This window comes from Cavenderia fasciculata (assembly GCF_000203815.1).
Source record: "Cavenderia fasciculata unplaced genomic scaffold Scf_Dfasci-F-a-11f03.f1-5, whole genome shotgun sequence".
In the NCBI taxonomy this organism is placed as follows: domain Eukaryota; phylum Evosea; class Eumycetozoa; order Acytosteliales; family Cavenderiaceae; genus Cavenderia; species Cavenderia fasciculata.
This window is the reverse complement of record NW_004457718.1, coordinates 678,557-705,200: the sequence shown is the minus strand read 5'-3', so window position 1 is coordinate 705,200 and position 26,644 is coordinate 678,557. Positions and strand designations below refer to the sequence as shown.

General features: G+C 36.3%; 7 protein-coding genes across 7 annotated transcripts; 6 read left to right on the top strand and 1 right to left on the bottom strand.

Moving 5' to 3' along the window:
* Positions 1–1,493: 1,493 nt before the first annotated feature.
* docA (SH3 domain-containing protein) lies at positions 1,494–6,770 on the top strand (the record flags this gene model as incomplete). The annotated part of the gene is made up of 5 exons (XM_004357901.1): positions 1,494–1,861; positions 1,938–2,127; positions 2,198–2,419; positions 2,491–6,364; positions 6,481–6,770. 5 exons carry the CDS (start codon positions 1,494–1,496, stop codon positions 6,768–6,770), a joined length of 4,944 nt encoding a protein of 1,647 aa, XP_004357958.1.
* Positions 6,771–6,831: 61 nt separating this feature from the next.
* On the top strand, positions 6,832–7,815 carry DFA_00241 (SH3 domain-containing protein; the record flags this gene model as incomplete). Its single annotated transcript, XM_004357900.1, has 1 exon — positions 6,832–7,815. One exon carries the CDS (start codon positions 6,832–6,834, stop codon positions 7,813–7,815), a length of 984 nt encoding a protein of 327 aa, XP_004357957.1.
* Positions 7,816–8,205: 390 nt separating this feature from the next.
* Positions 8,206–9,936, top strand: DFA_00240 (uracil glycosylase; the record flags this gene model as incomplete). Its single annotated transcript, XM_004357899.1, has 2 exons — positions 8,206–9,333; positions 9,502–9,936. The coding sequence occupies 2 exons, from the start codon at positions 8,206–8,208 to the stop codon at positions 9,934–9,936; spliced, it is 1,563 nt and encodes a 520-aa protein (XP_004357956.1).
* Positions 9,937–10,444: 508 nt separating this feature from the next.
* Positions 10,445–12,130, bottom strand: DFA_00239 (uncharacterized protein; the record flags this gene model as incomplete). The annotated part of the gene is made up of 6 exons (XM_004357898.1): positions 10,445–10,485; positions 10,562–10,888; positions 11,270–11,591; positions 11,687–11,832; positions 11,867–11,903; positions 12,107–12,130. The coding sequence occupies 6 exons, from the start codon at positions 12,128–12,130 to the stop codon at positions 10,445–10,447; spliced, it is 897 nt and encodes a 298-aa protein (XP_004357955.1).
* Positions 12,131–13,006: 876 nt separating this feature from the next.
* DFA_00238 (uncharacterized protein) lies at positions 13,007–14,109 on the top strand (the record flags this gene model as incomplete). The annotated part of the gene is made up of 3 exons (XM_004357897.1): positions 13,007–13,082; positions 13,168–13,357; positions 13,443–14,109. The coding sequence occupies 3 exons, from the start codon at positions 13,007–13,009 to the stop codon at positions 14,107–14,109; spliced, it is 933 nt and encodes a 310-aa protein (XP_004357954.1).
* Positions 14,110–14,260: 151 nt separating this feature from the next.
* On the top strand, positions 14,261–25,320 carry gefK (Ras guanine nucleotide exchange factor; the record flags this gene model as incomplete). The annotated part of the gene is made up of 14 exons (XM_004357896.1): positions 14,261–14,318; positions 15,474–15,524; positions 15,992–16,026; positions 17,104–19,581; positions 19,649–19,873; positions 19,949–20,518; positions 20,705–21,520; positions 21,602–22,069; positions 22,373–22,484; positions 22,723–23,453; positions 23,541–23,578; positions 23,985–24,053; positions 24,479–24,524; positions 25,240–25,320. 14 exons carry the CDS (start codon positions 14,261–14,263, stop codon positions 25,318–25,320), a joined length of 5,778 nt encoding a protein of 1,925 aa, XP_004357953.1.
* A 179-nt stretch (positions 25,321–25,499) lies between these two features.
* Positions 25,500–26,623, top strand: DFA_00236 (uncharacterized protein; the record flags this gene model as incomplete). The annotated part of the gene is made up of 3 exons (XM_004357895.1): positions 25,500–25,761; positions 25,881–25,980; positions 26,557–26,623. The coding sequence occupies 3 exons, from the start codon at positions 25,500–25,502 to the stop codon at positions 26,621–26,623; spliced, it is 429 nt and encodes a 142-aa protein (XP_004357952.1).
* Positions 26,624–26,644: the final 21 nt, after the last annotated feature.

The following is a 26,644-nucleotide window of genomic DNA, read 5'->3' as shown; positions in this document are numbered from 1 at the left end:
CACTATTGTTGTTGTTATTTTTATCACAACAATATCACACATCATCCAATCCATCCATCCATCCATCCATCCGTGCTTTGGAACAACAAGGTTAGTTGGGTAATTAATTGATATACTTATCCTTCCTTCCTTACCCACCAAAACACCCAAAAACTTAACCTAAACCTATAATATCAAAATGAATTTAATAATAATACAACAACAACAACAACAACTGCAACTGCAACTGCAACAACAACAGTGATTATATACATTCTTGTGGTTGTTTACTTTCTCCTCCTTCCTCTCTTGTTGTTTGTTTTCTCATTTCCTTTGCAAGTAATCATTTTTACTTTGTACGTACAGTTGTTGTAAACATTATAAAATATATATATTTATATAATTGGTATTGATGTGACTACTACTACTTATTGGTACAAACAAACCAAACCAAATCAAACCTTTCCCAGTTCACCACCTTGTAAAATATAATATAATATAATAATAATATAAAATAGAGAGAGTTGTTGGAATATAATATTAAAATATATACCCCACCCTATATCCACTCTTTGTGGATTGATTGACTGACTGGATCAAAAATCAGTAAATCAAAAAAATATCCAATCATTAAATCAATCTCAATCAAATCACTACAACACTCCCCTTTTTTGTTTTTGTTTTACATGACAAATGACATGTAACACCCGTCCTCCTCTCAAAACATCGTCATCGGTCAACAACCAACCAACCAACCAACCAACCCCAACTACTTTGGTAGAGGAATAATAATTTAAGAGTATATAACATATATTTATATTATAAAAAGCATTACACGAGATGGATAGATTGAAAGATTGAGAGATGATATCAAAAATTGCATCCACACACCCCCAAAAATAATCCAATCAACCCAAATCCAACAATACATCATCACCAATATTATTATTATCATCATCATCATCATCATCTATTCTTCTTCCACCTTTCAACAATACCAAGAACAACAATATTATTGATTGTTATTGATTGATTGATTGGACTTTTTTTATTATTACCATTATTATTATTATTTCCTTTTTTCTTTTCCCTTTTGTATTGTTTTCTTCTGTGTTCACTCTGTCTGTCTGTGTGGTGTGTGTGTGTATCAGGTTAGCAAGAGGTTTATATTGCCCAACAATAATAATTATTACACCAACTAGAATAGAATACAAAATAATAATAATAATAATCACAAGAATAATAATAATAATAATCGATCAAAATAATAATAATAATAATAATAGTTTTACTAACCAACTAGTTTTTATTATTATTATAGTATACAATTTTTTTTAGGGAATCTCTCAATTTTTTTTTTTTTCATTTCCAGAACCATCCAAAAAATTTCAACAACATATATATTTATATAATTTTCAAAAAAGAAAGATAGATTAGATACCCCCTACCAAATATATATATATTAATTATAATAATAATAATAGAGAGTAATTTGTGTCACTTGGAAACAAAATATGGCAACAAGTACAACTCGAAAAACAACGTCTGAAGAATGGGTAGAGATCTCAAAGACTTGTATTGTATTGTTTCCATTTAATGCGTCTCACAAATTCCAATTACCATTGTCAGTTGGAGATTTGGTACATATACACGCACAAACAGCCGATAGCAGCAACAGCAGCAATGGAAATAGCGACTCTTCTGCACCAACCTCACCATCATTGACAAATGCAGCAGCAAGTGGAGGATGGTACAGTGGTGTTTCTGTCAATACGCAGGAAAGTGGAATCTTTCCTCAATCATATGTTGTAATATTACCTGAAAATACAAATACCGAAGATTCCTCCATTTCACAAGCATCAACTCCAATTAGTACTAAATTGTAAGAAACCAAAAGAACAAATCAAGTAATGTAATGGATATGATATTAACCACCTGTTTATCTATCTATCATTTAGATCACTAACGAATCAAGAAATGACAAATTCTTCATTACTCAATGAGGTTACATCAACTATAGTCGAATGGGCAACATTATTAAAAATATTTTCCCAAAACAAACAACATAATGATTTTAAGATTCTATCACAAAGAATTACTTGTCTAATTCAATTTAAAAATCAATTATTGGCTTTTAAATCTCCAAAAGTAAATATATCAAATATAAGGAATGAATGATGATCAATCATCTCTAACCTTTATTCTTTTTTATATTTAGGAAATTACATTTGAATTAAGAGACAAAATATTAGGAGTGATTGATGAAGGCAGACAAGAGACTGGAATGTCAATTGTATTAAGAAAGGAAATGTCAAATATCCATACATATTATAATTCAAATTCGAGAAATACAACCAATACCATTTTACCAACAAGTACCGCTACTGATTTGGTATTAGCCGATGCAGAAAATTCTGGTGTATTTAATTTATGTACAATGGTAAAAATTAAAATTAACCAAACAAATATTATATAATATTTCATTTATTAATCTCTTTATTTTATTTTTAGTATCAAGAAAGAAAATATTTAGCAGTACAAGAAAATATTAAAATTTTAGAAAGTTTAAAAAATGATCAATCATCATTAAATGGTAGTGGTGGAAATATAAATAATGGTCAAAATGGTGGTGGTGGTGGTGGTGGATCAATGTCTAATCTATCACCAAGCACCAGTTCAGGAAATATAGGAATTATTAGTGGAGGTGGAAGTAGCACGTCGTTGAGAGAGTCGGGTGAGAAGGGAACACCGGCCAACACATCTAATACGGCACCGGTTGCGATCAGCTCCTCACCCGTAGGATCACCGTCATCCAACAAATCATCGGGTGGCGGTGAAAAAGTATCAAAGTTTTCAAGTTCAATGAATTTACTCAATAGTGTTAGAATCAAAGGTAAATCTTCACTTGGATCAAGTGGTAGTATTCTACCTTCTTTGTCGTCATCATCGTCATCAAATGGATCATCTCCATCTTCCTCTGCTATTTTATCTTCATCATCATCAAATTCTAGTAGTAATTTAAATATTAATGGGAATAATACTACATCATCAACTCAATCATTATCAAACTCTACGATATCAGTTACATCTAATCCACAAGCATCATCACTTACATTGAATGGACAGAATGGATCACAGTCAACGTCATCACTCAACCTTAACTCTCCGTTGCAGCCAATTGGCGCGTCCAAGAAATTGCAGGCGTCGAACAACCCGTTGAAGGGGTCGACTGGTATGGGCGGCCCGGGCATCATGAAAAAGCAGGGGTCGTTCTTGTCCAACCCCGCATCGGGTGCGAATAACCAGCCATCGACCAGCGCTGGCTCGTCATCGGCTGCGTCGGATTCGTCCAACAAGCCATTACACACATCGTCACAGCTGCTCGTGTCAGTCAACAACTTTTTGTACTCGTCGGGCGAGTTTTTGGAGATGATCTTTACATTGTACAACAAGACAGAGAATCGATTCGTGACAGAGAGTTACAGTGGGTTGATTCCGCCAACTGGTTTGTTTGTCGAGCCAGAGAATCCAAACGAAAAGATTCGCACCATTTTCAAAGACCTTGACTCGCGTGACTTGCAGGGAGAGTTGTATTTGGTGACACGTATCTACCGTCGCACGTCGTCGTTGTCGTCCAAAGACCCCAACTCGTCGCCGACATTGTCGCGTAGCAGTGCGACGGCCGGCTCGCAGCACAACGCGATGCCACCCACGCCAGCAGCCGCACACAAGTTGTTTAAAAAGTTTATTGGGTGCGGTGTCAAGAGGATCGACTTGTCGGCGCAGCAAGAGTCGGCGTTCGAGGTGTTGATCACGTTGTACACGTCGTCCAACGAGGCCATGTTCCACAACCTGCACGAGCAGATCATCCAGGAGAACACTGGCAGCTACGAGTTGATCACCCGTGCCAAGGGTGTCGTTTTCACAGTTCAACATTATTTGGGAGAGTACTCTCACTTTTTAAACGAGAATATAGCGATGCGAAACGTTAGCATTTCTCAAAAGATGTGTCTTCCCGAGGTCATCTTACCAGGGTACGACAGAAATGACATGTATGTTCAGATTGAAGAGGGAGAGTTTTCAGACAAGAACGTCGAGGTTGGTATGTTGATCAAAAACGAGAGTGGTATGACTATGAACGACACGATCAAGTTTGCCAACGGCCAGCAAGAGATATCCGAGTACCGCACACCCGTGCTTGTGTCGGGATCAAGTGGCAAGTGGGGAGAAACAGTCCGCGTGTGGATGGCATCAAAGTCGTATGAAAAGTCACACCTCTTCTTTTTGGTGCGTCAGTGCTCCGAGAAAAAGGACAAGGAACGTGCACCGTTGGCATTTGGATACCTCAAGTTTATCGGCGACGACGGTGCTATCATCAAAGACGGCGTGCACACAATCCAGTTGTACAAAGTGTCGTCTGACGACGTGCCCATCGCCACCTACATCAACGGCGTCAACGAGACGGGTGGCAAAAAGGACAAAAAGGGTACCAGCGACGTCATCCGTATCCGCACAACCTTTGTGTCGACATGTCTCACCCAAAACCATTTGGTGGTCAACTTGGCACGCTGGCAGTCGTTCCAGGGCGACTTGAGCAGTTTAGTCAAGGACATCACCTTCCTTGGGTCACACGAACTCGTTCGTAACCTGCAAGAGATCTTTTTCAACTTTTTGTCGATTCTCGACCAGCAACTCAACGACTCTCCGCTCTCGATGGAGATCTTCCGCAGCTTTATCTTTATCATTGGTGTGTTGGTCGACTCGCGTACCACCAACTACCGTCCGGCACTCGATACCTATGTCAGCAAGTTTTTCGGTATCCCCACGAGTTTGAGTGGCCAGCCATCGGGCATGTCTGCACACTCCCACCTCTTGCGATCGGTTGTCAAGAACCTCGATAACTTCCAAGACCCGTCCAACGCATCGCGTATCTCGTCCTCACTCAAAGCACTCGAATACATATTCAAGATGGTTGTTGCTAGCAAGACCAAGTTCCCCAACAAGGACACGGCCAATGCCAACGACACGTACCAAAAGAATCTTAAAAATGTAGTGGATATTCTATGCGAGATTATGCTGAGCAATGCGCCATCGCTCATTGGTGCACAGACCATCGCACTCAAAAACTTTGAAGGTATGTTTTCGGATCTCAAACGATTCTTTACGATTGAAGAGATGGCTATTATCGCCGTCAAGTTTATGCGATCCATTCAACACCTTGAAAAGAACAAGACGTTCAACTTGCTCAAACTCAAGTTACTCTCAAGCTACCTCCACGGCCAACTCATGCTCAACAAGGACACGCGTAAGCAACTTCACCCTATCGTCTTTCAAACACTCCAATTCCACTTTGGCAAGTCGGTTGAAGAGACTGACATGTGTCTCACCATCCTCGGTCTCATTGTCGATATTATGATTACAAAGAGTGAGATGCGCGGTCGTGATAAAGACGAGTGGTTGCTCGAGATGATGTCATTCTTTACACCTATTCTCGAACTACTCCAACTCATCAACTTTGTCATTGCCTCATCGTCCCAACCTATAAAGTCGCGTAGATCGTCGTCGGCTGCGTCTCTCAATGGTGCATCCCCGTCGCTATCCTTGTCGGCACTTGTCTCGATCATGTCAGAGGACCAACTCTACGACTTGCGTCTCAAAATCTATGCCTTTATCCTTGGCACATCGCGTTTGGCCGGTGTACACAACTGGGAGATGTTTTCCCGTTCCGTCCAATCCAACAAGACATTCTTTGTCGACCTCTACGAGAGTCTGCAACACCTCTTTATCTCTCCCAAGTTCCCAACCGATTTCTGGACATTTACAGTGTTTCAACTCAAAACTATACTACGTATGACTCGTATCTTGGAAGATGTTACATTTTATTCGAGTAAAGAGCCAAGCAAGGGATCAACGTCCTATGACTTTGGTATGTGGCGTGCCTTTTTCATGCTCACTACATCCTACCTCAACTGCAAGGATCTACAACTTGAATCGGTCAACCCTGCCAAAGCCATCTTTCTCAAGACTCGTTGTGGAGATGTCCGTATCGAGATGGCACGTGTATTTGAGCGTGTGTGGACGACCGTCCCCATCAAGGAGCGTGCAGCCTTTATTCCAGTGCTGATTGATCCAATCATGAAACTGTCGATATCCGATACGATGGATGCCAAACGTGTGGCCACCAAGATCTACTATGACATGCTAGAGAGTGAGGTGTTGCAGACGGGTGGATACAGCGACTTGATGACACGCACGATTGACTCGTTGCTCGAGATTGGCACGGGTGTCAGCGACGGCATGACATGGCCGACTATTGGCGCGGGCTCGGTTGACGGCAAGCTGCCGTTCACCATGAAGACCTTCCAAACATTCTTTTACGTGCAGTGTATGCAGTTGGTGTTGAGCAAATCAACCGACGCCATACGCAAAAAGGCCGAGCAGTTTATCGGCGACATTGTCTCGTTCCTCACCCTCCTCACCACCTTTATGTCGGATATCAAGGGTGGCGACGAGGAGGAGATCTTTGGGTCGGTGGCCAAGCTTATCTACTACCTGCAAGAGACCAAGCGCTACAACCACTTTATCCGCTTTGTCCATATGTGCAGCAAGCGTCACTTTTCCAACGGCAACTTTGTCGAGGCCGGTGTCACGGTGATGCTGCACGCGTCGCTCTACCAGTGGGACCACAACAAGGTCATCAACAGCATCAACAACGAGTACGGCTCATTCCACGTGCAAAAGGAGTCAGAACGCAAGGAACTGCTATACAAAGAGATCCTCGCCTGCTTTAACAAGGGCAAGGCTTGGGAACGCGCCATCCCGCTGCTCAAGGAGCTGATCCACCACTTTACCATGAACATTTGCGACATGAACTCGGCGGCCACTTATCTGCGCCAGCAGGGCACGTTCTATCAAAAGATCAACGAGTCGGAACTGGTGTTTGAAGAGTACTTTAGAGTGGGATACTATGGCAAGCGCTTCCCCGCGTCGATTCAGAACCGCGAGTTTATCTACAAGGGCAACGAGTTTGAGCGGTTGTCGGATTTCATCACCAAGACACTCGACAAGTGGCCCAAGGCCGAGCTGCTCAAATCGACCGAGACGCCCAGCAAAGAGGTGATGGAGTCGGACGGCATGCACGTGCTCATCACCTCGGTCAACGTGTCGAGCATGGCCGAAGCGCAGAAGCGCCAGAGTCTCAACCTCAACGGCAGCGACGGTGCCTTTGCCGGCGGCAAGAAACGTGTACCGCAGCGTGTGCAGCAGTTCAACGCCCGCACCAAGGTCAATGTATTTTTATATAGCAAACCGTTCAAGAAACAGGCCAACCGTTCGTCGACCAACGAGTTTGAGGACCTGTGGCTCAACAACCACTACCTCGTCTGCGAGACACCCTTCCCATGCACTGAACGTCGGTCGCTCGTAGTGGACCGCATCTCGGTCGAGGTCAGTCCCATCGAGAATGCCCTCAACTCTATTGTACAAAAGAATGAAGAATTGTTGGCGCGTATCGATCGCTATCAACAAAACCAAAACGAAAATATCAATCCTCTGACCATGACTTTGAATGGAATCATCGACGCCTCTGTAAACGGTGGTGTCAGTCGTTATGAACTCTTCCTCACCGAACCATATCTCTCTAAACACCCGGAAAACAAACATATCGCCGACTGTCTGCGTGTCTCTATGGACCAGCAGATAGTCGTCCTCGAAAAGGCACTCAAACTTCACGGCACCCTCATCAATTCTTCCATGGCTGCCATGCAAGAAAAACTCGAAAGCATCTTTAATACTATGAAAAGTGAAAAGACTGCAAAGTACATGTATAACAACTAAAATCAACTCTAAAACAACAAACAATAATAATAGTCAATAACCAAACAACTAACCCCCCTAACCCTCCCTTAACAATATATTTCAATTAAAATAAAACTCAATTGATACATTTATATTATAATATAAATCTAAAACATATACTTTATTCCATATTTGGTCAATTGGTGGATGGATTGGATTGATGAAATTCCACGAACCAAAAAAACAGACCAAAATTAAAAAAAATATTTGTTTTGGTCAGAGACATCTTCGCTGACTTGATTTGAGACATACATTATATTTGATCAAATATATATCATACATAAATATAAGTTATTGTGGATACTAATATTGATTGATAGATAGATATATAATCAATATAAATGATAATAGAAAAGTTAAAGATAGAATATGGTACAATTCTTTGAGAACTTACAGTACCACCAGAACTATTATCAGCAACAGCAACAATATCAACAGAATCAACAACAACAACAACAATTAAATACTACACCATTTATATTTAAATATAACGATAAACAACAATATAATAACTACAATAACTACAACTACAATTTAGGTAATACTCAACAACAACAACAACAACAACAATTTGTATATAGTAATGATATAAAAATGAACTATAATCATCATAATCACAATAATGATGCAATGAATATAAGCGATAATAATAGTAATAGTAATAAGATTCAACAACAACAACAACATAATTTATTTAATCAACAACTTGAACAAGAACATAATAGTTTACTTGTAAAGAAAAGAAAGAATGATACACCTCTAACAACACCAACATCAACATCAACACCAACAACAACAACAACAATCATAGATAGTAGTAGTAGTAGTAGTAGTAATAATCCATTTGATCATATAGTAATAGGACAATCACAACAACAATCATTCCCTTCTAGTCATTTATTATATCAACAACCTATTCAATCCATTATAACACTATCAACTACAACATCACCAACTTTTAATAATAATAATAATAATTTATATTCATCACCTCTTTTAAAATCTATCATTGATAAACCAACAAACTTGACTGTTTCTACACCAACCAAACGATTACAATATCAATCAAAAGATGGACAAGTTACAAAATATTCTACTACTGACATTACACCAACCGTACAAGAAAAGACATATGGAGAGAGATTAAAGGAATCACTCGTATCTACGAGTGGATGGAGAGATGTATTGCAAGGAGAGTTTGAACAACCCTATTTCAAACGTTTGATTGAGTTTCTCGAAAAGGAAGATGACACTGGCATGTTGATGTGTCCCAAACTCGACCAAGTGTTTCGTGCATTCAATATCACCCCCTTTCAACAGGTCAAGGTGGTTATTGTCGGATCGGACCCCTACCATGGCACTGACCAGGCCAACGGCCTTGCATTCTCTTTTGGACAACCCGATCTAACGCTACAGGAAATGGCATCGCTTCCATCGACAAAACATCTTCCTGCACAATTGATCAATATCTACAAGGAGCTGCAAAGTGATTTGGGTGTATGTGCACAGACCAAGCACGGTATACTCGACAAATGGGCCAAGCAGGGCGTACTGCTCCTCAACAGCGTGCTCACTGTCAAAAAGGGGGCACCCGAGTCGCACACGGACAAGGGATGGGAGACATTCACCGACCGTGCCATCCAGCTACTCTCCCAACACCGTCAGGGTATCGTCTTTATGCTCTGGGGTAAACAAGCTCAATCCAAACAATCACTCATCAAAGAAGACAACCATCACAGTATTCTCACCTCATCACACCCCTTTTCATTCACATCCTCTTCTACCACTAATAATAATAATAGTAGTGGTAGTAATAGTAGTTTCTTTGGTTGTAAACATTTCAGTAAAGCAAACTCTATCATTCAACAACAACAACAACAACAACAGAATCAACAGAATCAAAAGAATCAACAACCAATCGATTGGAATCTTGATCAATCGGATATAATGATTGATCAAAACCACCAAAATATGATTTCAAGTCATCACCTCCATCATCACCACCACTATCATCACAGTAATAATAATAACCATACCGATAAAGACTCTAAAAACTGCAATGATGATAACAAAGAGAATAAGGATAATAACAAAGAATAATAATAAATAATAAATAAACCTCCTTCCTCCTCATGTATAAATATAAATATAGATTATGACTTTTAGTATTTAAATCCACTGAAATATCCATTATTATTAATATTATTATTATAATAAGATTTAAAAAGAATATCTTATAAGATTTTCAAATAGTGATCCACAACTTGTATATAACTTCCAAAGACCAACTATTATTTGAAAATCTGCAGAAATACCAACCAGAGGATCCTCTCGCTCAATAACAGAGTTGGCTAAAAAGTATAGCACAAGATCTTTGGTATTTAGTTTATAATTATCACTGGTGATTGGAGACAACCATTGTACCATCTACCATCGATCTATTGAGTATGGATTTTTTTGGGTTCTTCACATGTCCAATGATAGATAATGACTTTATAACCATAATCCTTCTCCGACAATGATTTAAATTGTTTCATGTCGTCCTCTAGATCTTGGTCATAGTATTTAAAATAAATATATTTCAATGTTGTGAAAATGTGAATCTCTTTTAAAATCTCATAAACAAATTGAAACCATTCATTGCTTTCACTATAAACTGTATATAGTTTAATAAGAGTTAATATTATTATTATTATTATATTATATGTTATAAAGTATAACATACGACTGATTCTCAAAGAGATGAGTGATTTGTTTGTCTTGATGCTATTGAATAATTGTTGACATTGTAATACTGAGAGACTACAATCAATGGTCATGTGTTTGATTTGATTTCTATATAATAGTTCAATGACCATCGGTAAATGATCTTCCACCTTGTCACATCGCAATCTAAGACATTCGAGATTGGGTAGACTGAGTGTGAATTGGTTGAATACTCCAACATTATAATTTCTAGTTAGACCAGTCTCCAGTTTGACAGTTTTAATAAATGGTGATCCTGTCAATACTTGACATGATTGTTCAATATGAGTTTGAAAAGATTTACTGGCTGACATAATAAATAATAATATTTTAATAAATGAATAACAATATTATTACTCAATGATCAATAATAATAATACGTACGTGAACCCCTTGAACATGATATTTATCAATGTGTGGAATCATTGATGGTAGACAAGCTGGTGTGTGAGGTTGATTATTTTCCTGGATCCTGTTTTGAGAGATGAAGAATCTGGTACTTGGTCTCTCTGCATATATCATTCTTCCAAATGGTGGGTGATAGAATGAATACTCTGTGATGGTTGTATTCTCTTTTAGATCTTGATAGATTAAATTGACATATGGTCGTGCTATAATAGAGATAGTACTAAAGATTAATAATAGTTTTTTCGTTTCATAGTACTAAATGTATTATTTCCACACATACCTTGTTCAAGTACCTCATTATTGAAACGAATGATAACAGTTAGATATGTAACCAATTTAGATTGTTGAATGATTCTTCTGACTTGAGCTACTTGCTCCACAGCCAAATATATACCCCTGGAAAAATCAATCAAAAGACGACATTTACCTTCTCCAACTTGTATTACTACTGGGATGCCGTCGTATTGAGGTAATATATTTAATGAATCTAGTTCTTGTTGTGTTTTTGTTAAAACTAATTGTTGTTGGTAATGTTGATTGATTTGTCTTTGATGTTTGATGGCACTACTATTCGAATGTATGAATTGACAATAACCACCGATCTAAATAGTCCAATATCCATCATCATCATTCTAGGTATAGCTTGAACTAATCCTAATCTCTTCAAATTTTGTTCTTCGTCTTGATTATCTTTTACAAGATTCAACATTTGATCTACATCTATTTGATTGTGTCTCATGAAATAGATTGAACACAATGCAATATGATGATTAAGTGCTGTTCTTTCAGACAGCTGCAGTTGTTGACTATCACCACATATCGGACATTTGTTATCTTCAAATGCTTTGAATGTTTTATTCACTTTATATCTATCTACTTTTATTATTATTATTGTTTGTTTGAGTTGTATCCATCTTGTGAATTAATAAAAATTTAATTTTAACCAACCATCATCTATTCTATTTTTGTTGTTTGATTATTATTTATTTAAATTTAAATTAATTGGAATAATGAAACTGCCAGCTTGTTACAAGTCAAAGTGCAAGTCTATTATTTTTTGTTTTTATTTGTAACATTATTATTTGTATATTTATGTTGATATATATATATTTTTTACAATGACCTTTAGTATTGGACCCATTCCACTTAAATCAGGTCAAGGTCAATGATCATCAATCAAATCAAGATCTTCTCCAAAAAAGATCTCCATTGACACGTGACGAAGTGTTAAAGTTTAAACTGATTTTTTTTTAATATCCACCACGACGAGGTGTATGGTGGTTTGTTTATCGAATTTTTTTTAATTGTTGTTTGTGTGAGACATGGTGCAAAGGTCACAATGGTTTGGTCAATCCACCACATCATCATTATTTATGTTGTTTAGGGTAGACCAGGTCAAGAGAGAGTAAAGAGGTGATTAATCATAACCGCTCTAAAAGGGAAAACAGGTTTCGTTTTGGAAAATTGCAATTTTGCATAAATAGAGCATAGATTCGGTTACGAAAGCAGCAGTCTATTATATTATTCATTAATCATTATTAGCACTATACAACAGCAGTCTATTATACCCACACACTTAATTTATAAGTCTATCACATCTCTCAAGTAAAAACAACCGATCACTCAATCAATCTTATCTTCACACCCCGACCACTTCGTCACATTTTATAACACTTCACTGTTGTTTAATTGATTAATCAATTGTTAAAGAAAGAACAACAAGAACAACAAGAACAACAAGTTTTAAATTTCATATCGTTCATTCATATCATTCTTTCTCTCTTTATATAAATTTATATATATATAAACCTTTTTTTTTTGTTTTATATTTAATAATAGATAAACATTCTATTTATCTTATTAATTCAGAACTGGCTAAGATTATCAATACACTATTCCTTGTATTCATCATACTTTTAACAAAAGAATACGATTAACACGATCATTCCCCCCTCACTCATTGTCGAGAAGAAGAAACAACATCAATCAATCAATCAATCAATATTAATAACAAACAATGGAAAATGAAATTGTTTCAAATATCTTTGGAATCTTGGGTTCCATTATTTGGTCTGTCCAATTAATTCCTCAAAGTATGTATAAATATATATAATATATTTTCCCATTCAATTCAGTATCCCTAACCAGTCTGTTACTTTCCATTCTTTTCTCTCTTAGTTAAATTAAACTACAAGAATGCATCTACTCAAGGTCTATCACCATATTGTTTCATGTCATGGTACTTGTGTGGTTTGATTTTAGGAACTTATCTCATCCATGAAAAGTCTCCAGTCTCGCTTATCATCCAAATCCTACTATTTACTTCCTTTTGTTTAATCATTATTTTTCAATATTTATTTTATGAAAAGTATGTAATCACATAAATATACATACACTCACACCAAGTACATATTTGTACTAACATACATGTTTATTTGATGTTTGTCTTACAGACAATTCCCACGTAAAAAGTTGGGTATTTGGTTTAGTGGAACATTGGTGATATCAGTTGCTGTCGGAGGTATCATCTATGGAGTGATGAGCGCAGCTACCAATGGTAGACCAGACAACAAGGTGGTTTCAACCATTGTCACCGTGTTGGCAACCACTCTCATGTTTGTTGGGTTTTTACCACAGATCAAAGAGATCTATGACCGTAAATCATCGGTTGGTATTAGTAAGATCTTTGTGGTGATGGATGCATGTGGTGGTATCGCATCGATCTTGTCGCTGGCATTTGATTTGCCATTTGACTTTTTTGCTTTTAGCACCTATGTCGTCGTTCCTATCTTTCAAGCTGTCCAGTTTGTCATGTTGATCTACTATGACCACTTTTACACTGGTAAGGGTCCACGTCACCAAATTCCAGATTCTACTCCCAGTGTCGGTGGATTCGATGATCAAGAGGATACTACCACTGGTGGCCAAAACATCGATATGGATGAAGGAGACGCCAACTTTGGATGTCCCCCTATTGTCATGCAAAAGCTCATCTCACACGACCAAATCATCGATATGGATAGATCACCAGTGATCCTAGCCGCCACCATACTCGATAAGAATAATCAACAATTCCAACAATTACATCAACAAATTCGTCCCGTCGAAATTAATATTTAATTCACTCTAATAGTTGTTAAATGTTAAATGATTGAAAAAAAATAAATAAGTACCCCCATTACATTTGAAGATATAATTGTGATCACACCCTTACAACCAACTCTTTAATCTTTCATTTTTACCTTCCAACAAAAATATTTAACATTGCGCAATGACAACAACTGTTTGCAAGACGATTAAAACTTTAACCCTTTCACACCCTTGTTTTGGTATAAATACAATATCTATTTAAAACCAAACAACCAAATCAAAATAATAACACCCTCTTTCCATTGTCGACTCTGATTTAAAATGAGTCCTCTTCACAACAAATAAACAACCACCAAGGCAATGGGCTGATTTGATGGTTCTTGCCCCTTTGTCAAAAATCGACTCCCTTCACCACTTTTGATTCATCTGAACAGTAGTAATTCATTGGTTTGGATGGATATCAAAAGTAGTATTGATGAATAACGGTTGTATTTGCAAAGTGAGTTTCTGGAGGTGATGTTCATAAAAAAAAAAAAAACCTTCGAAATGAAGCCCTCGAGCTTATTTTAGGGCAGGGGATCAAATCGATCCTTTCACTTAAAGCTGTTGATCAAACAACAGATATTTTTGAAGTTGAAGGGAGGAACAAAAAGGCGAAAACAGATCGATCCCCCTTGCCCCTTTGAATCTTTTTTTTATTAGTTATTCTAGAAGTTATCTATATATATATTTAAATAAAAGAGAGAGAGAGAAACAGAGATAGGATAGAGATAGAAAGAAATAAGAACTCAAAACATACATAACAACCTATAGCTATAGAAAGAAAAGAATACACGCAACATCACTATCAACAGGTAAACAAACAATATAGACTCAAAAATACAACAATAATTGTAGAATAGATGGATGGACGAATGGATCAATCCAAGATGGATGGTGTGAGTGTGGGTGGACTGATCGATCTTGCCTAAAACTAAAAATAATCACCATCATCACCACGGAATGGTGTGAGGTTAATAATATCAGTTAGTTCATTATATATATATATATATCATATGAACCACCATAGATAACATGATCATCATCACCACTTGCTTGTTTGTTCACTTTTAAAAGAGTTGAGTTGGGGATCTGTTTTTAATAGTATCATCATCATATGTGTATATCTATCATACTATAGTTACACTCACTCTACCCAACCAACCACCACACAACTATGATTACAAATATAGGTAACAGTGGATCGGTATAGGGAAGATATCTTATCGGCGCCAATTCCACCTTTCCATTCCAACCAATCAATCAATCAATCAATCAATCAAATTTCGGTTCAACCATCCCCAAACCATTATATTATCATCATTGTTTGTTGTTTTACCTTTTCATTAGTTAAGGTTCTAAAAAACCATCTATCTATTCGGTATCATATAATATAAATCCTACTAGTATGTAATATTACAAACAAACAATCAACTACTCTACACTACTCTACTCTACTTTATTGTGGTTGGTGGTATTTTAGAAAATCGTATATACGATTTTTAAGAGATCGTTTTCGAGATTGGAAAGACGCTAAAAACAGAGTGTTATGGTTGTCGAGGGCACTCACCAAACAAAACCAAGCCAACTCCCTCCCTCCCTCCCTCCTTCTCTCCCTCTTTAAACAACAACATCAATAGAAGAGAATACGAACGCTACTTGACAAGTAGGACGACAGACTACTACTCATCATCATCAAAAGGAGGAAGAAGCCCAAACCCTTCTCACATTCTTCATTCTCTCTTTTTCACACAAACAACAACAACAACAACAACAACAAGATAGGGTCCCACTCTTCTATCGATAGATAAATATTTAAATCACCTTTTATCATTAGTACATGTATATTTATTATTATTATTATTATTATTAGTATTAGTATTATTAGTCGCATTGCATCGTTTTATTGTATATCTCTTTGTTGAAAGGTAATGTTTTTGCCTCAATCACACACACAATCACATGCCGTCACTACACCTACCACCTACCTCACAAAGAAAGAGCTCTTTCTTCTTCTTCTTTAAAGATAAAGTTAGTGCTTGCTAGCTTTAGCTTCAAGCCAGATTAGTCAAGTTAGCAGCTGCATCAAGACAAGTTTGATTAATGGAATTAACAGTTATTGATTGCAATAATAACAACAACAACAACCCTCCTACTACTACTACTACTACTAAAGAGTAGGAGTGTATTATGAGAAAGACAGAGAGAGAGAGAGAGAGAATAACAACATAGTAATAATTAGCAATCACACAACACAACAAAACATTTATTATTATAATAATAATATTAATAACAAACAAACAAGTTATACAAGAAATAACAACAAAGCATAGATATAAACATACCAAACAAGGGTAGGGACCGTTTGAAATCTGTGCTAGAAGACATTCATACGGAATAATTCGTGATAATTAACAGCGTGTGTGCGTGTGAAACATTGAATGGGAGTGGGTGTGAGTGTGAGTGTTTTGTGGGAGGAGAGTGTAGTGTAGTGCAAGCGCAGTAGACTGCTTGCTCTATCATATGATGCTTTGCAAAATCTATAGTCACCCAAACCACCCAAACCACCAAACAATCAATCAATCAATCAATCAAACACATATATATATATATGTTTATATCGTCGTCGTCGTTATTACTATATATTGGCATGATATCATGTGATTAAACTTACACTTTTCAATTTATTTTATAAATATAGATTCTTCTATCATAATATACCTTACCTCTCCCAACCCTAACCCGTGGGTGAAACAAACCAAAACAAACCAAACCAAACCTCAAGTAGTGAATCAATCAATTAATTGATTTCCATTCTCTCCCTTTTTCGTTAATAGAAACGACATCATCCATAACAATCAATCAATCAATCAATCAACATAACGACATTGTATTATTATAATAATTTAATAATTATAATTTAAATTTTATATAGTACTACATATATAGATATATTTATATATTCAATATTTTATATATATCCAGAAACAGTCCAATCAATCGATGATACCTGCTTTGATGGAAGATCATTATGAGGAGGAGGGTGAATCCACTTCTTCCAAAACTACCACCACCACAACCACCAAAATGGTAGGTGTGCAACAGCATTATAACAGTAACAATAGCAGCAACAGCAACGGCAATAATAATAACAACAACACCATAACATCGCCATACAACAATAACAATAAAAACAGTGGGAACATCAATATCAATATCAATATTTCCAATAAGGGTGGTGGAAGTGGTCACACTGGAGCAGCTAATGGAAAAGACAATGTAGTGGAAAAGGAAAAGGAGGAGGAGGATGAACAGGTGGAAGGAGTTAATCCTCTAAGATCATCCCAATCCAAACTAGAGGAGCTCAAGAAGCAACTGAATAAATCATTGATGATACAGCAACAACATCATGCATCCTCACCCTTATACTCACCACACCAATCACCATTCTACAACAAACAGAAAACTCAACAACAATCGTCCTCATCTCCTTCCTCTTCCCCTTCTTCTTCACCTCAAAGTACACCAGCTGCTGCTTTCGATCATCATCATCACAACAATATTAATAATAATAATTTAAATCAAAATATAGTTTCCAACAATAATAATTCTGGAAATAATAATAATAATCATCATCAAAATAATAATAATTCATCAATTTCAGCTCCATCATCACCTTTATTAAATGGTAGAGATTTAACAATGAGTCCACCAAGTAGACCACCTCCAACGCCAACATCTTGGTCTTCGCCATCGACCATGTCTCCACAAGTCCGAAACAAGCAACTCCAACAACTCCAACAAACCCAACAATCTCTATCGACTCCCAACTTGGGATCATCCCCCAAGTCCTTTACCCCATCATCATCAACGAGTTTATCCTCATCTACGCCAAACGGAGTTTCTACGCCAAACTCTTCTAATAATGTCACACCGATTTCCTCACCATCCTCATCTCCTATTGCAGTGTCACCTCTTGGTGGTCAAAACACCAACAACAGCAACAATAATGCATCTGCCAAAAAATCAAATAGAAAATCAATCACTGTAAAACTTTTCAAAAAGGGATTAAAAGATAAAGAAAAAGAAAAAGAAAAGGAAAAGGAAATCAAACATAATAATAATAATAATCAAAATAATCAATCATCTGTAAATAATTCACCTCAAGTTTTAAAACCCAATACTTCTACAACTAGTAGTATAGTATTGTCAGATTCAACACCACCACAATCAAATAATCATCTTAATAACAATAATAATAGTAATCATCTTAATAATAGTAATAATAATGATTCACCATACAAACCAAAAACTACAATGTTTAATAGAATGCCATCATTGGATTTAAGTAAAGTTGATTTTAATAGTGTCAATAATGGAAATGGTGTATCAGGTCAAGATTCAAGTAATAGTTGTGGTAGTAGTAGTGGTGGTGACTTGACTCCAGAGTCTGTCTCTAGACTAGAAGAGATGATTCGACAAAACGCATCACTTACACCAAGAGTATACCATGAATCCAAATCCATACCAGCCGAAACATTATTGTTTGTTAGTTATCCGTCTGGCAAACAACAACAACAACAAAATGAGAATATTTCATCGTTTGTCGAAAAACTATTCAAATTTTCAAGTTGTTCAACGATTGAAGAAGTGTTAAGTTTGGTTATCCCAAATCTAATGCATCATAGAGGTTTACAAGCTGCTAGACAAACATCAAATGATGAATGGGAAACTGACAATAGTGGTAATAATAATAGTAATAGTAATAATAATAATAATGGTGGTAATGCTGATTTTGGAGATCAGCATCAATCATTTGCATTATTTAAATCATCAAATTTAGAAGTACCATTACATAAAGAAAGAACTATTCTTGAATTGGGATTAAAGAATGGTGATCGTTTACATTTACTAGTGGTTCAACTCAACATCAATTTTGTAAAAATCCATATTCCTGGGTTTAGTCAAGGTGTCTTGCCTGCTCAAGCTACACTTAAATTGACTCAATTCACCTCGGTACGTTCAATCATTCGTAAACTATATCTCAAATTCCATACATCTGTAGATATCTCTCAGTATGGTATCTTTTTAGTTGATACCGCCAACCAAGAGACCCTTTTAGATGAAGAAGATCTCTTTTCAAACTACCATATTCCACCACAGTCACAATTGGTATTCCGTAACTTGTCTGCTCAAACCGACACTGACATCATTTCACAAAAGACTCTTCAACTCAAAATCCTTATCAGTCTCTCATCTGCTCGATTCAACTATAACCATCTTATTCTCCGTTTTGATCCAACTACCACTATCTCCAAAGCCATCAAATTGACTGGTCTCCGTACAGGTCTCCTAGACAGTCTCAACAAATGTGGATTCTATCTAACCCCATCTGAAGATGAAGATGAAGGTTTTTGGATGGATGAAGATAGTACACTTGAAAATTATCGTCTTAAAAGTTTAGTATGTTTGAACAATATATTCGTATAATATAATGATTAATATTAACCATTCCATTTATTTATTTTAGACAATAATTGAATTTAAAGAAAGATGTAGAAAATATAATATTTATGTAAAGTCTAGTGATAGAAAGTTTACATTTAAATTTGATCAATTTGTAACAGTTTCAACTGCATTTGAAATGATTGCTCATAATGAACATATGGAATATACAAGTGGATTTTGTTTGGCTTCAAGAGATAATGGACATATCCTTGAAAGTAGTCGTTATCTTTGGTCATATGATTTTACTGTATGTGAAACAAAAAATGAATCAATCAACCAAATGAATCAAATATTAACCATTTTTTATTTTTCTTTTTTTTAGGAACTTGAATTTAAAGAAATACCAAATAGATTATTAGTATTTGATAAGGAAGGTCAACAAAACTTGTTTTATGTTGATTTCAATGACCCGATTGAAGATGTTTGCAAGAGATTGTCATCAAACTTGGGATTGTTGCCACCTGGTGGTGGAAGAAAACGTGGTTTCACATTAAAGAGATTGGGTGAAGCTGAAATCAATCTAGATTTCCGTAAATCTTTAAAACAAGTTGGTGTACAACCAAATGATCGTGTAATCATTGAATTGAATAGTCAAAAACAAGGAAACAACAAAAGTCAACTCGCCAATGGTGAAACTGCTGCTGATTCAACTCTAGAACAAGTTGATGGTGGATCATCAGATAGCAAGGAAGAAGAAGAAGAAGTAGATGAAGAAGATGAAGAAGTAGAGGTAGCAGAGCAAGTAAATAATAATAATAATAATAATCCAAATAATAGTGGTCATCCAAATAATAATCAACATGGTCAACAAGAAGTGATAAATTTAGAACAATTGGATGAAACCAATAATGTTAATATTTGGGAGGAATTACCAGACTCGCCACAAAATATTGTATATAGTAAAATTGTGCCATCGGATCATCCACAGTCGGTCGAAGCTGGTACACTCAACAAACTGATCATTCGGTTGACGTCCGAGACAACACACGATCTCATGTTTATGAAGACGTTGTTGATGACCTACTCGTCGTACACTACATCGACAGTACTGCTTGCCAAGCTGTTTGAGCGATTCAAGGTGCCCGAGACTGCCAATATCGACGAAAAGGAAAAGGCATCGATCCAGCTGCGTGTGGCCAACGTCATCAAGTACTGGGTCGAGCATCACTACGAAGACTTTGGATTCGTGTCCAACAAGATGATGGTCGAGTTTGTCGACACCCATCTCATGCAGGCGTTCCCCAACCTCGGTAACTTGATCCGTGCCTGTATCCTAAAGAGAACGTGCGGGCTCAAAACCGAGCTCTCTCGAACACGTAGCAACGGGACACTCACAGTACCCAAGAACCAAATACTCTTAAACCCCAACGAATACCTACTACAACAACAAAAACAACAACAACAACAGAAACAACAAAAGAAATCGAGATCAAGAGAATTCTCTTCTAATTCCAACTCTCCACTTTCTTTGTCTGGGTCTGCCTACAGTAGTGGAGGTAGTAGTAGTAGTAGTGGAGGTAGTGGAGGATCATCAGTGTCTACTTCATCACCACTTTCAGTTTCACTTACCATTCAACCATCGTCACCTCGTAAAGCACCGGAATCAAGAATGAAGGGAATGAAAAACCCACGCTCCATCTTTGATTTTGACGATGAAGAGATTGCCCGTCAAATCACTCTCTACGACTTTATGCTCTACAGTGCCATCAAACCAACCGAATTCCTCAACCAAGCTTGGAACAAGCCATCCATTGCCCAGCGTAAATCACCCAACATTTTGAAACTTGTCAACCGTTTCAACGAGATTGGTCACTGGGTTGTAAAATTAATCCTCGAACCTGACAGAGTCAAAACTAGAGCCAAAAGAATGGAAAGAGTAATTAGAATTGCTGAAGTATGTAATCAAAAAAAAACAAGTAAAAAGAAAAAGAAAGAAATACAAGTATTAATTTATTTTGTTTATTTTTGTTTTTAGAAACTAAGAGAATTAAAAAATTATAATACATTGATGAGTTTCCTTGGTGGATTAAATAACTCTGCATTGTTGAGATTAAAGTTTACACGTGCATTGGTATCTAAAAGATATACGGAAACATTGGAGGGTCTGGAAAAGGAGATGAGTTGTGAAGGTTCGTACAAGAGCTACAGAGGTATTCTCCACAACACTGATCCACCATGCATCCCATTTGTCGGTGTCTATCTACAGGATCTGACGTTTATCGAAGAGGGCAATCCAAACATTCTCCCCGAACACAGTCTCATCAATTTTTCAAAGTACACATTGATGTACAAGGTCATCTCAGAGGTGCAAACCTATCAATGGAGTGACTACAACCTCAACATTGTACCAATCATCCAAACTTTTATCCGAGAATTGAATCCACCTCCCGAAAAAGATCTTTATTCAATCTCGTTGCAAAAAGAACCTCGTGGTGCCGCTCAAGTATTTTAACAAACTATCTAGCTAGATAGATAGTGTAAAATACTTTTTTTTCTTTGTAACAAAACTTATTGTAAAATAAATAACAACCATATCGTGCCTACCCCAAAACAATTTGTTCTAATAAAATAAGATTGTGAGATCTCAATATAAAATGATGTAGATCGGGTGTTATTGTTCCAAAAGAAGACATTGTCTCTCTCTTTTATCTCTGTCTTCTTGTCTTTCGAAAGAAACAAACTTCTTCAAGTTCGAGTAGAATCAATGAAACAAGCAGAGATCTAAGATATGATCTTAAAAAGATAGGAAGGCAGCGAACATCAACAACAAGTTATCGACCAAGAGATATATTCAAACTTACTTCCTCAAACAAGCTCTAGCAAACATTCACAATGTGTATCGATGTGTTATCCGACAAGTAAGAAGCATAATCATCATCATTTGAATGGTACACCGATTCTTTCAATCAATGTGTTCCAATGCTTCAAGTCTAATATTAAACTTTTCACTTCTAAGCTTCTGAGTTGAATAATGTAACAGATAATCAAGTGCATAAATTACGACATCTTGGGGACCACCAACTATTTTGTGCATGTAAAGAGCCACCTCTTTATGAATACCAAATGATCCTTTAAATTCGATAAGTTTAATTTTAGACTTGAAACAAGATTTCTCAAAACCAATAGACCCACTCAATCCAAAGTACCAATATTTATGTTTGGCAGTACAAACCATTACATGTCCACTGGAAACAAAGAAATCCGAATACTATGATCCAGAAACACAGGTCTATGGTTTAAAGTATGAGATTGGTGTATCTCTTGGGACATGCGAGGTTTTATGGTGTAGTGGTCCATACAAAGGATCAGAAAATGATAGTTCAATCTCTAGAGTTAGTGGTATATTTAAACCTACTATGGATCGCCCAAATCAAGGTGTTGTAGGTGTACAAAAGGGATACCAAACCAATGAATATATACTTGGTATGCATACCCTTCTACATGGACAAAATAATTTAATATCGGCACAGGAAACTTGTAATGGATGGATTCAATCTCTATGTAGCAAAGTTGAAAATATTATGAATCATTTCAAAGAGTATGGTGCAATTGTTAACGGATATAATGCCTCTGGTAAAGATGTTGAATTGGCTCATAAAAAGGTATTCAATTTTATTTTATGTGCCATCTCTCTCAATCATCAATTTCAATCTGGTATTCCATTAAATCTATCCAAAGGACAAGACAGTTCACCTTATGTTGGTGACCCAAGTTATTACCTTTTTAGAGATTGGGATAAAAAACAAGAACAAGAACAAAAAGAACAAAAAAAACAAAAGAAAAAGAAATCAAACAAAAAGCACAGAGAAGAAGGAGAAGAAGAAAAGGTAATCTTTGCCATTTAACATATCAATCATTAACACATCAAATAATCAATCAATCAATCAAAAAACAAATAAATAAATCATTTAAAGAGATCAAAAACTCAAAGATCGATCAAATATTTAAAATGGTAATATAAATGTGATCCTGCAATATTTTTAAAATAACAGAATCTATCTTTGTTTGTTTTGATGATCGCAGATTTTTTACATACTGAGGACCGTAACGGTCACAAAATGGGGGCTGTTCCGCGTGTGGTTGCTTTTGGGTAAATCCAACCAATCAGGCCAAAAGGGGGTGTTTCGGTGACAGATACGTTTAATGGATGGTTCCATCCATTCACCTATTATTATTATTGATCCCATTAGCCAGCCCCTCCCTCCCCCTGTCTGTCTGTTTGTTCCTTCAACAACTCTTTTAGCTGGGCAAACTAATATTATATTATATTATTATATTATATTATATTTCTCTCTTTGATTGCGAGGTAGTAGTAATTATAGTCATATTGGTATTTTCATTCTCTCTCATTTTATTAGTATTAATATTAAAAGGCAACAATTGGTACTAAAATCAGATTTATCACCACTGCACAGAAGTGAAGAGAAGTATAACAAGGAGAAATACACATACAAACAAACCAACGTAACACAGTATCACACCAACAACAACAACAACAACAACTCTCATTGTGAGAATAGATAGGAATCAAAAAGGTAAATGAACAATCATCAATCAATCAAACAATCAATCAATCGATCCATCACCATCACCATCATCATCATTATTCTAAGTGGTGGGTCACCATCACCCCCAAGACCACAATTGTCAATATCGTCACCCACAACAGCAACAACAATCACTATCGACCACACCATCACATCACATACATATGATTCATTTATTATTAGTTGTTTGTTGCTGTTGTTGTTATTGTTATCATCAGGTCACAGAATAGTTAAATATATCAAATAATAGTCGTATCAGTATTATAGTATAATAGTAATAGTATAGTTCTATCTATCTAATCTAGATATCATCAATCTTGGTATATACCTGATTCAGAACAGTACAGTACAGTATGTATGCAACTAGTTGTTGTTGTTGTTGTTGGTGTTGCGATATACGCGACACCGATTACCTTTACCTTATGTGATGATCCATCCCACCTCATCGCACCCAGACAAAAAGTCAAAGGAATCCATCCAACTTTTTTTTTATTCTTTCTTTGCAAAACCGCGTGTTTGCCTATTTAAAGTGTGAGGGTTGAGGTCGCTGCCCTTATAAAAATCTCCCTTTTTTTTTTTTATATTTATTCAAGTTGGGTTGTTCACACAGACAGAGGTGGTTTAGCGTCTTTTTCATTTGCGCTGCGATATCTGTAACAAATAGTTGTTTTATTCCCATCACTATCCCTTCTCGCTAGTATTGAACACCCTCCCGTCGCGTTCATACATAGATCTCAATATTCAATATATATATACATACATACATATAGATAAGATATAGATATTAACAAGATAGCGATCGATCTTTTTAGTCAACAATTAGTCAACAACAGTCAGCAGATCTTATAGGTTATATATATCAACAACAAGATAGATAGATAGATCATACTATAGTTGGAGTCAAGAGCAACACGAATAACAAACAAGTTGGAAAGGTAGGAGAAACAAACAAACAAACAATCAAGGAGTAACCTGTGTATATATATATTTATACAATATACATAGGTTAAATTTGTCTTTGTGCATAGTCAATCATACAATCATTCAATCATTCATTTCATTTCAGTCAATTATCACAATGAAAAGAGAAGGATGCAAACTCCAACAAACAACAACAACAACTACAACACGGTGTTGTTGGTCATAAAAGAGAAGAAGAGAGAGAGAGAGATAGAGAGAGACAGGATAGGAGATAGATTGGAGACGACAATACCAATAATGCAATCGCATCAATCATCCCCCCCACTCACTACCACTTACCACCTCACCGCCCACACCAAAGAGACAACAATACCAATAGCAGGCAAGATGTGTGTGAATATAAATATGTACATATCTTATGTGTGTGATCAGCAAGCATACAAGTGGTTGCTTATGTGTGTGTGTGTGTGGTTTTTAGTGCGGTATGGGGTGTTTTATATAGAAGCGTGTGGTGGTGGTAGTGGTAGTGATGGTTGGTGGTTGTCTGTGGGTGGTGGTAGAAGTAGTAGTAGTAGTAGTGGTAGTGGTGGTGGTGGTGTGTTAGTGTCAGTATCATCAGCACAAAAAGGAAGGAAGGAAGGAAGGAAGGAGTCTGCTGCTTTTTATTGTTTGTTTATTATCTTCAATAACCCAAACAACCAACCAAACCAACAACAAAACTCAACAACTCAAACCAACCAACCAAACAAACAAACAAAACTCAACAACAATCAAACAAATATTTAGACAGGATAACAAGAAAAGAAGGAAGAAGAATCATTCATCATCATCATCATTCATCATCATCATCATCATCATCATCGAAGCGCAAGCTAGAGATAAAGAGGTAGGATAGACAAGATAGATAAGATAGATAAAAGATAGATAGTCTTTTAGAATTATAGATAGTGATGTTGGCCAATGCAGCAAAAGCATCGGTATGTCGGTTCGACTGCAAAAGAGAGAGAAAGAGAAGAGTGTTATTCTCTAAAGATGGAGTGAGTGGGTGTGGTTGGTAGTGAGTGGTAGATAGGATAGATAAACCAAAAGATATAAGATTGTCGAGATTTTTGAACGGATGGAACAATTCCTCTTTTCAAAGAGTAGATAAAGATATTATTTGTATTATGTTGTTTATGTTGTTTATGTTGTTTATCTATCTACTCTTACCAGACACCAAAAAAACACCTTCTCTCTTTGAAAGGATGGGATTTAGAATCCTCTTCTTACAAGAAAACAAACACTATTCATTATCATCATCATCATCACCGATATATATTTTAATTTCTATTCAAACTATTAGTATAATATAGTAGTAGTTGTGATTTTGTGTTTCAAAAAAAAAAGAGAGAAATTGGAAATTTTAAGTTCAAAATCATCATAGATATTAATCTTTTATTTATTATTTATTTTAAAATCGTAGATTACAACAGATAAATCTTACATCAAACACAACAACAACAACAATCAAACAACAACCTATCAATTGAATTGATTATTATTATTTGATA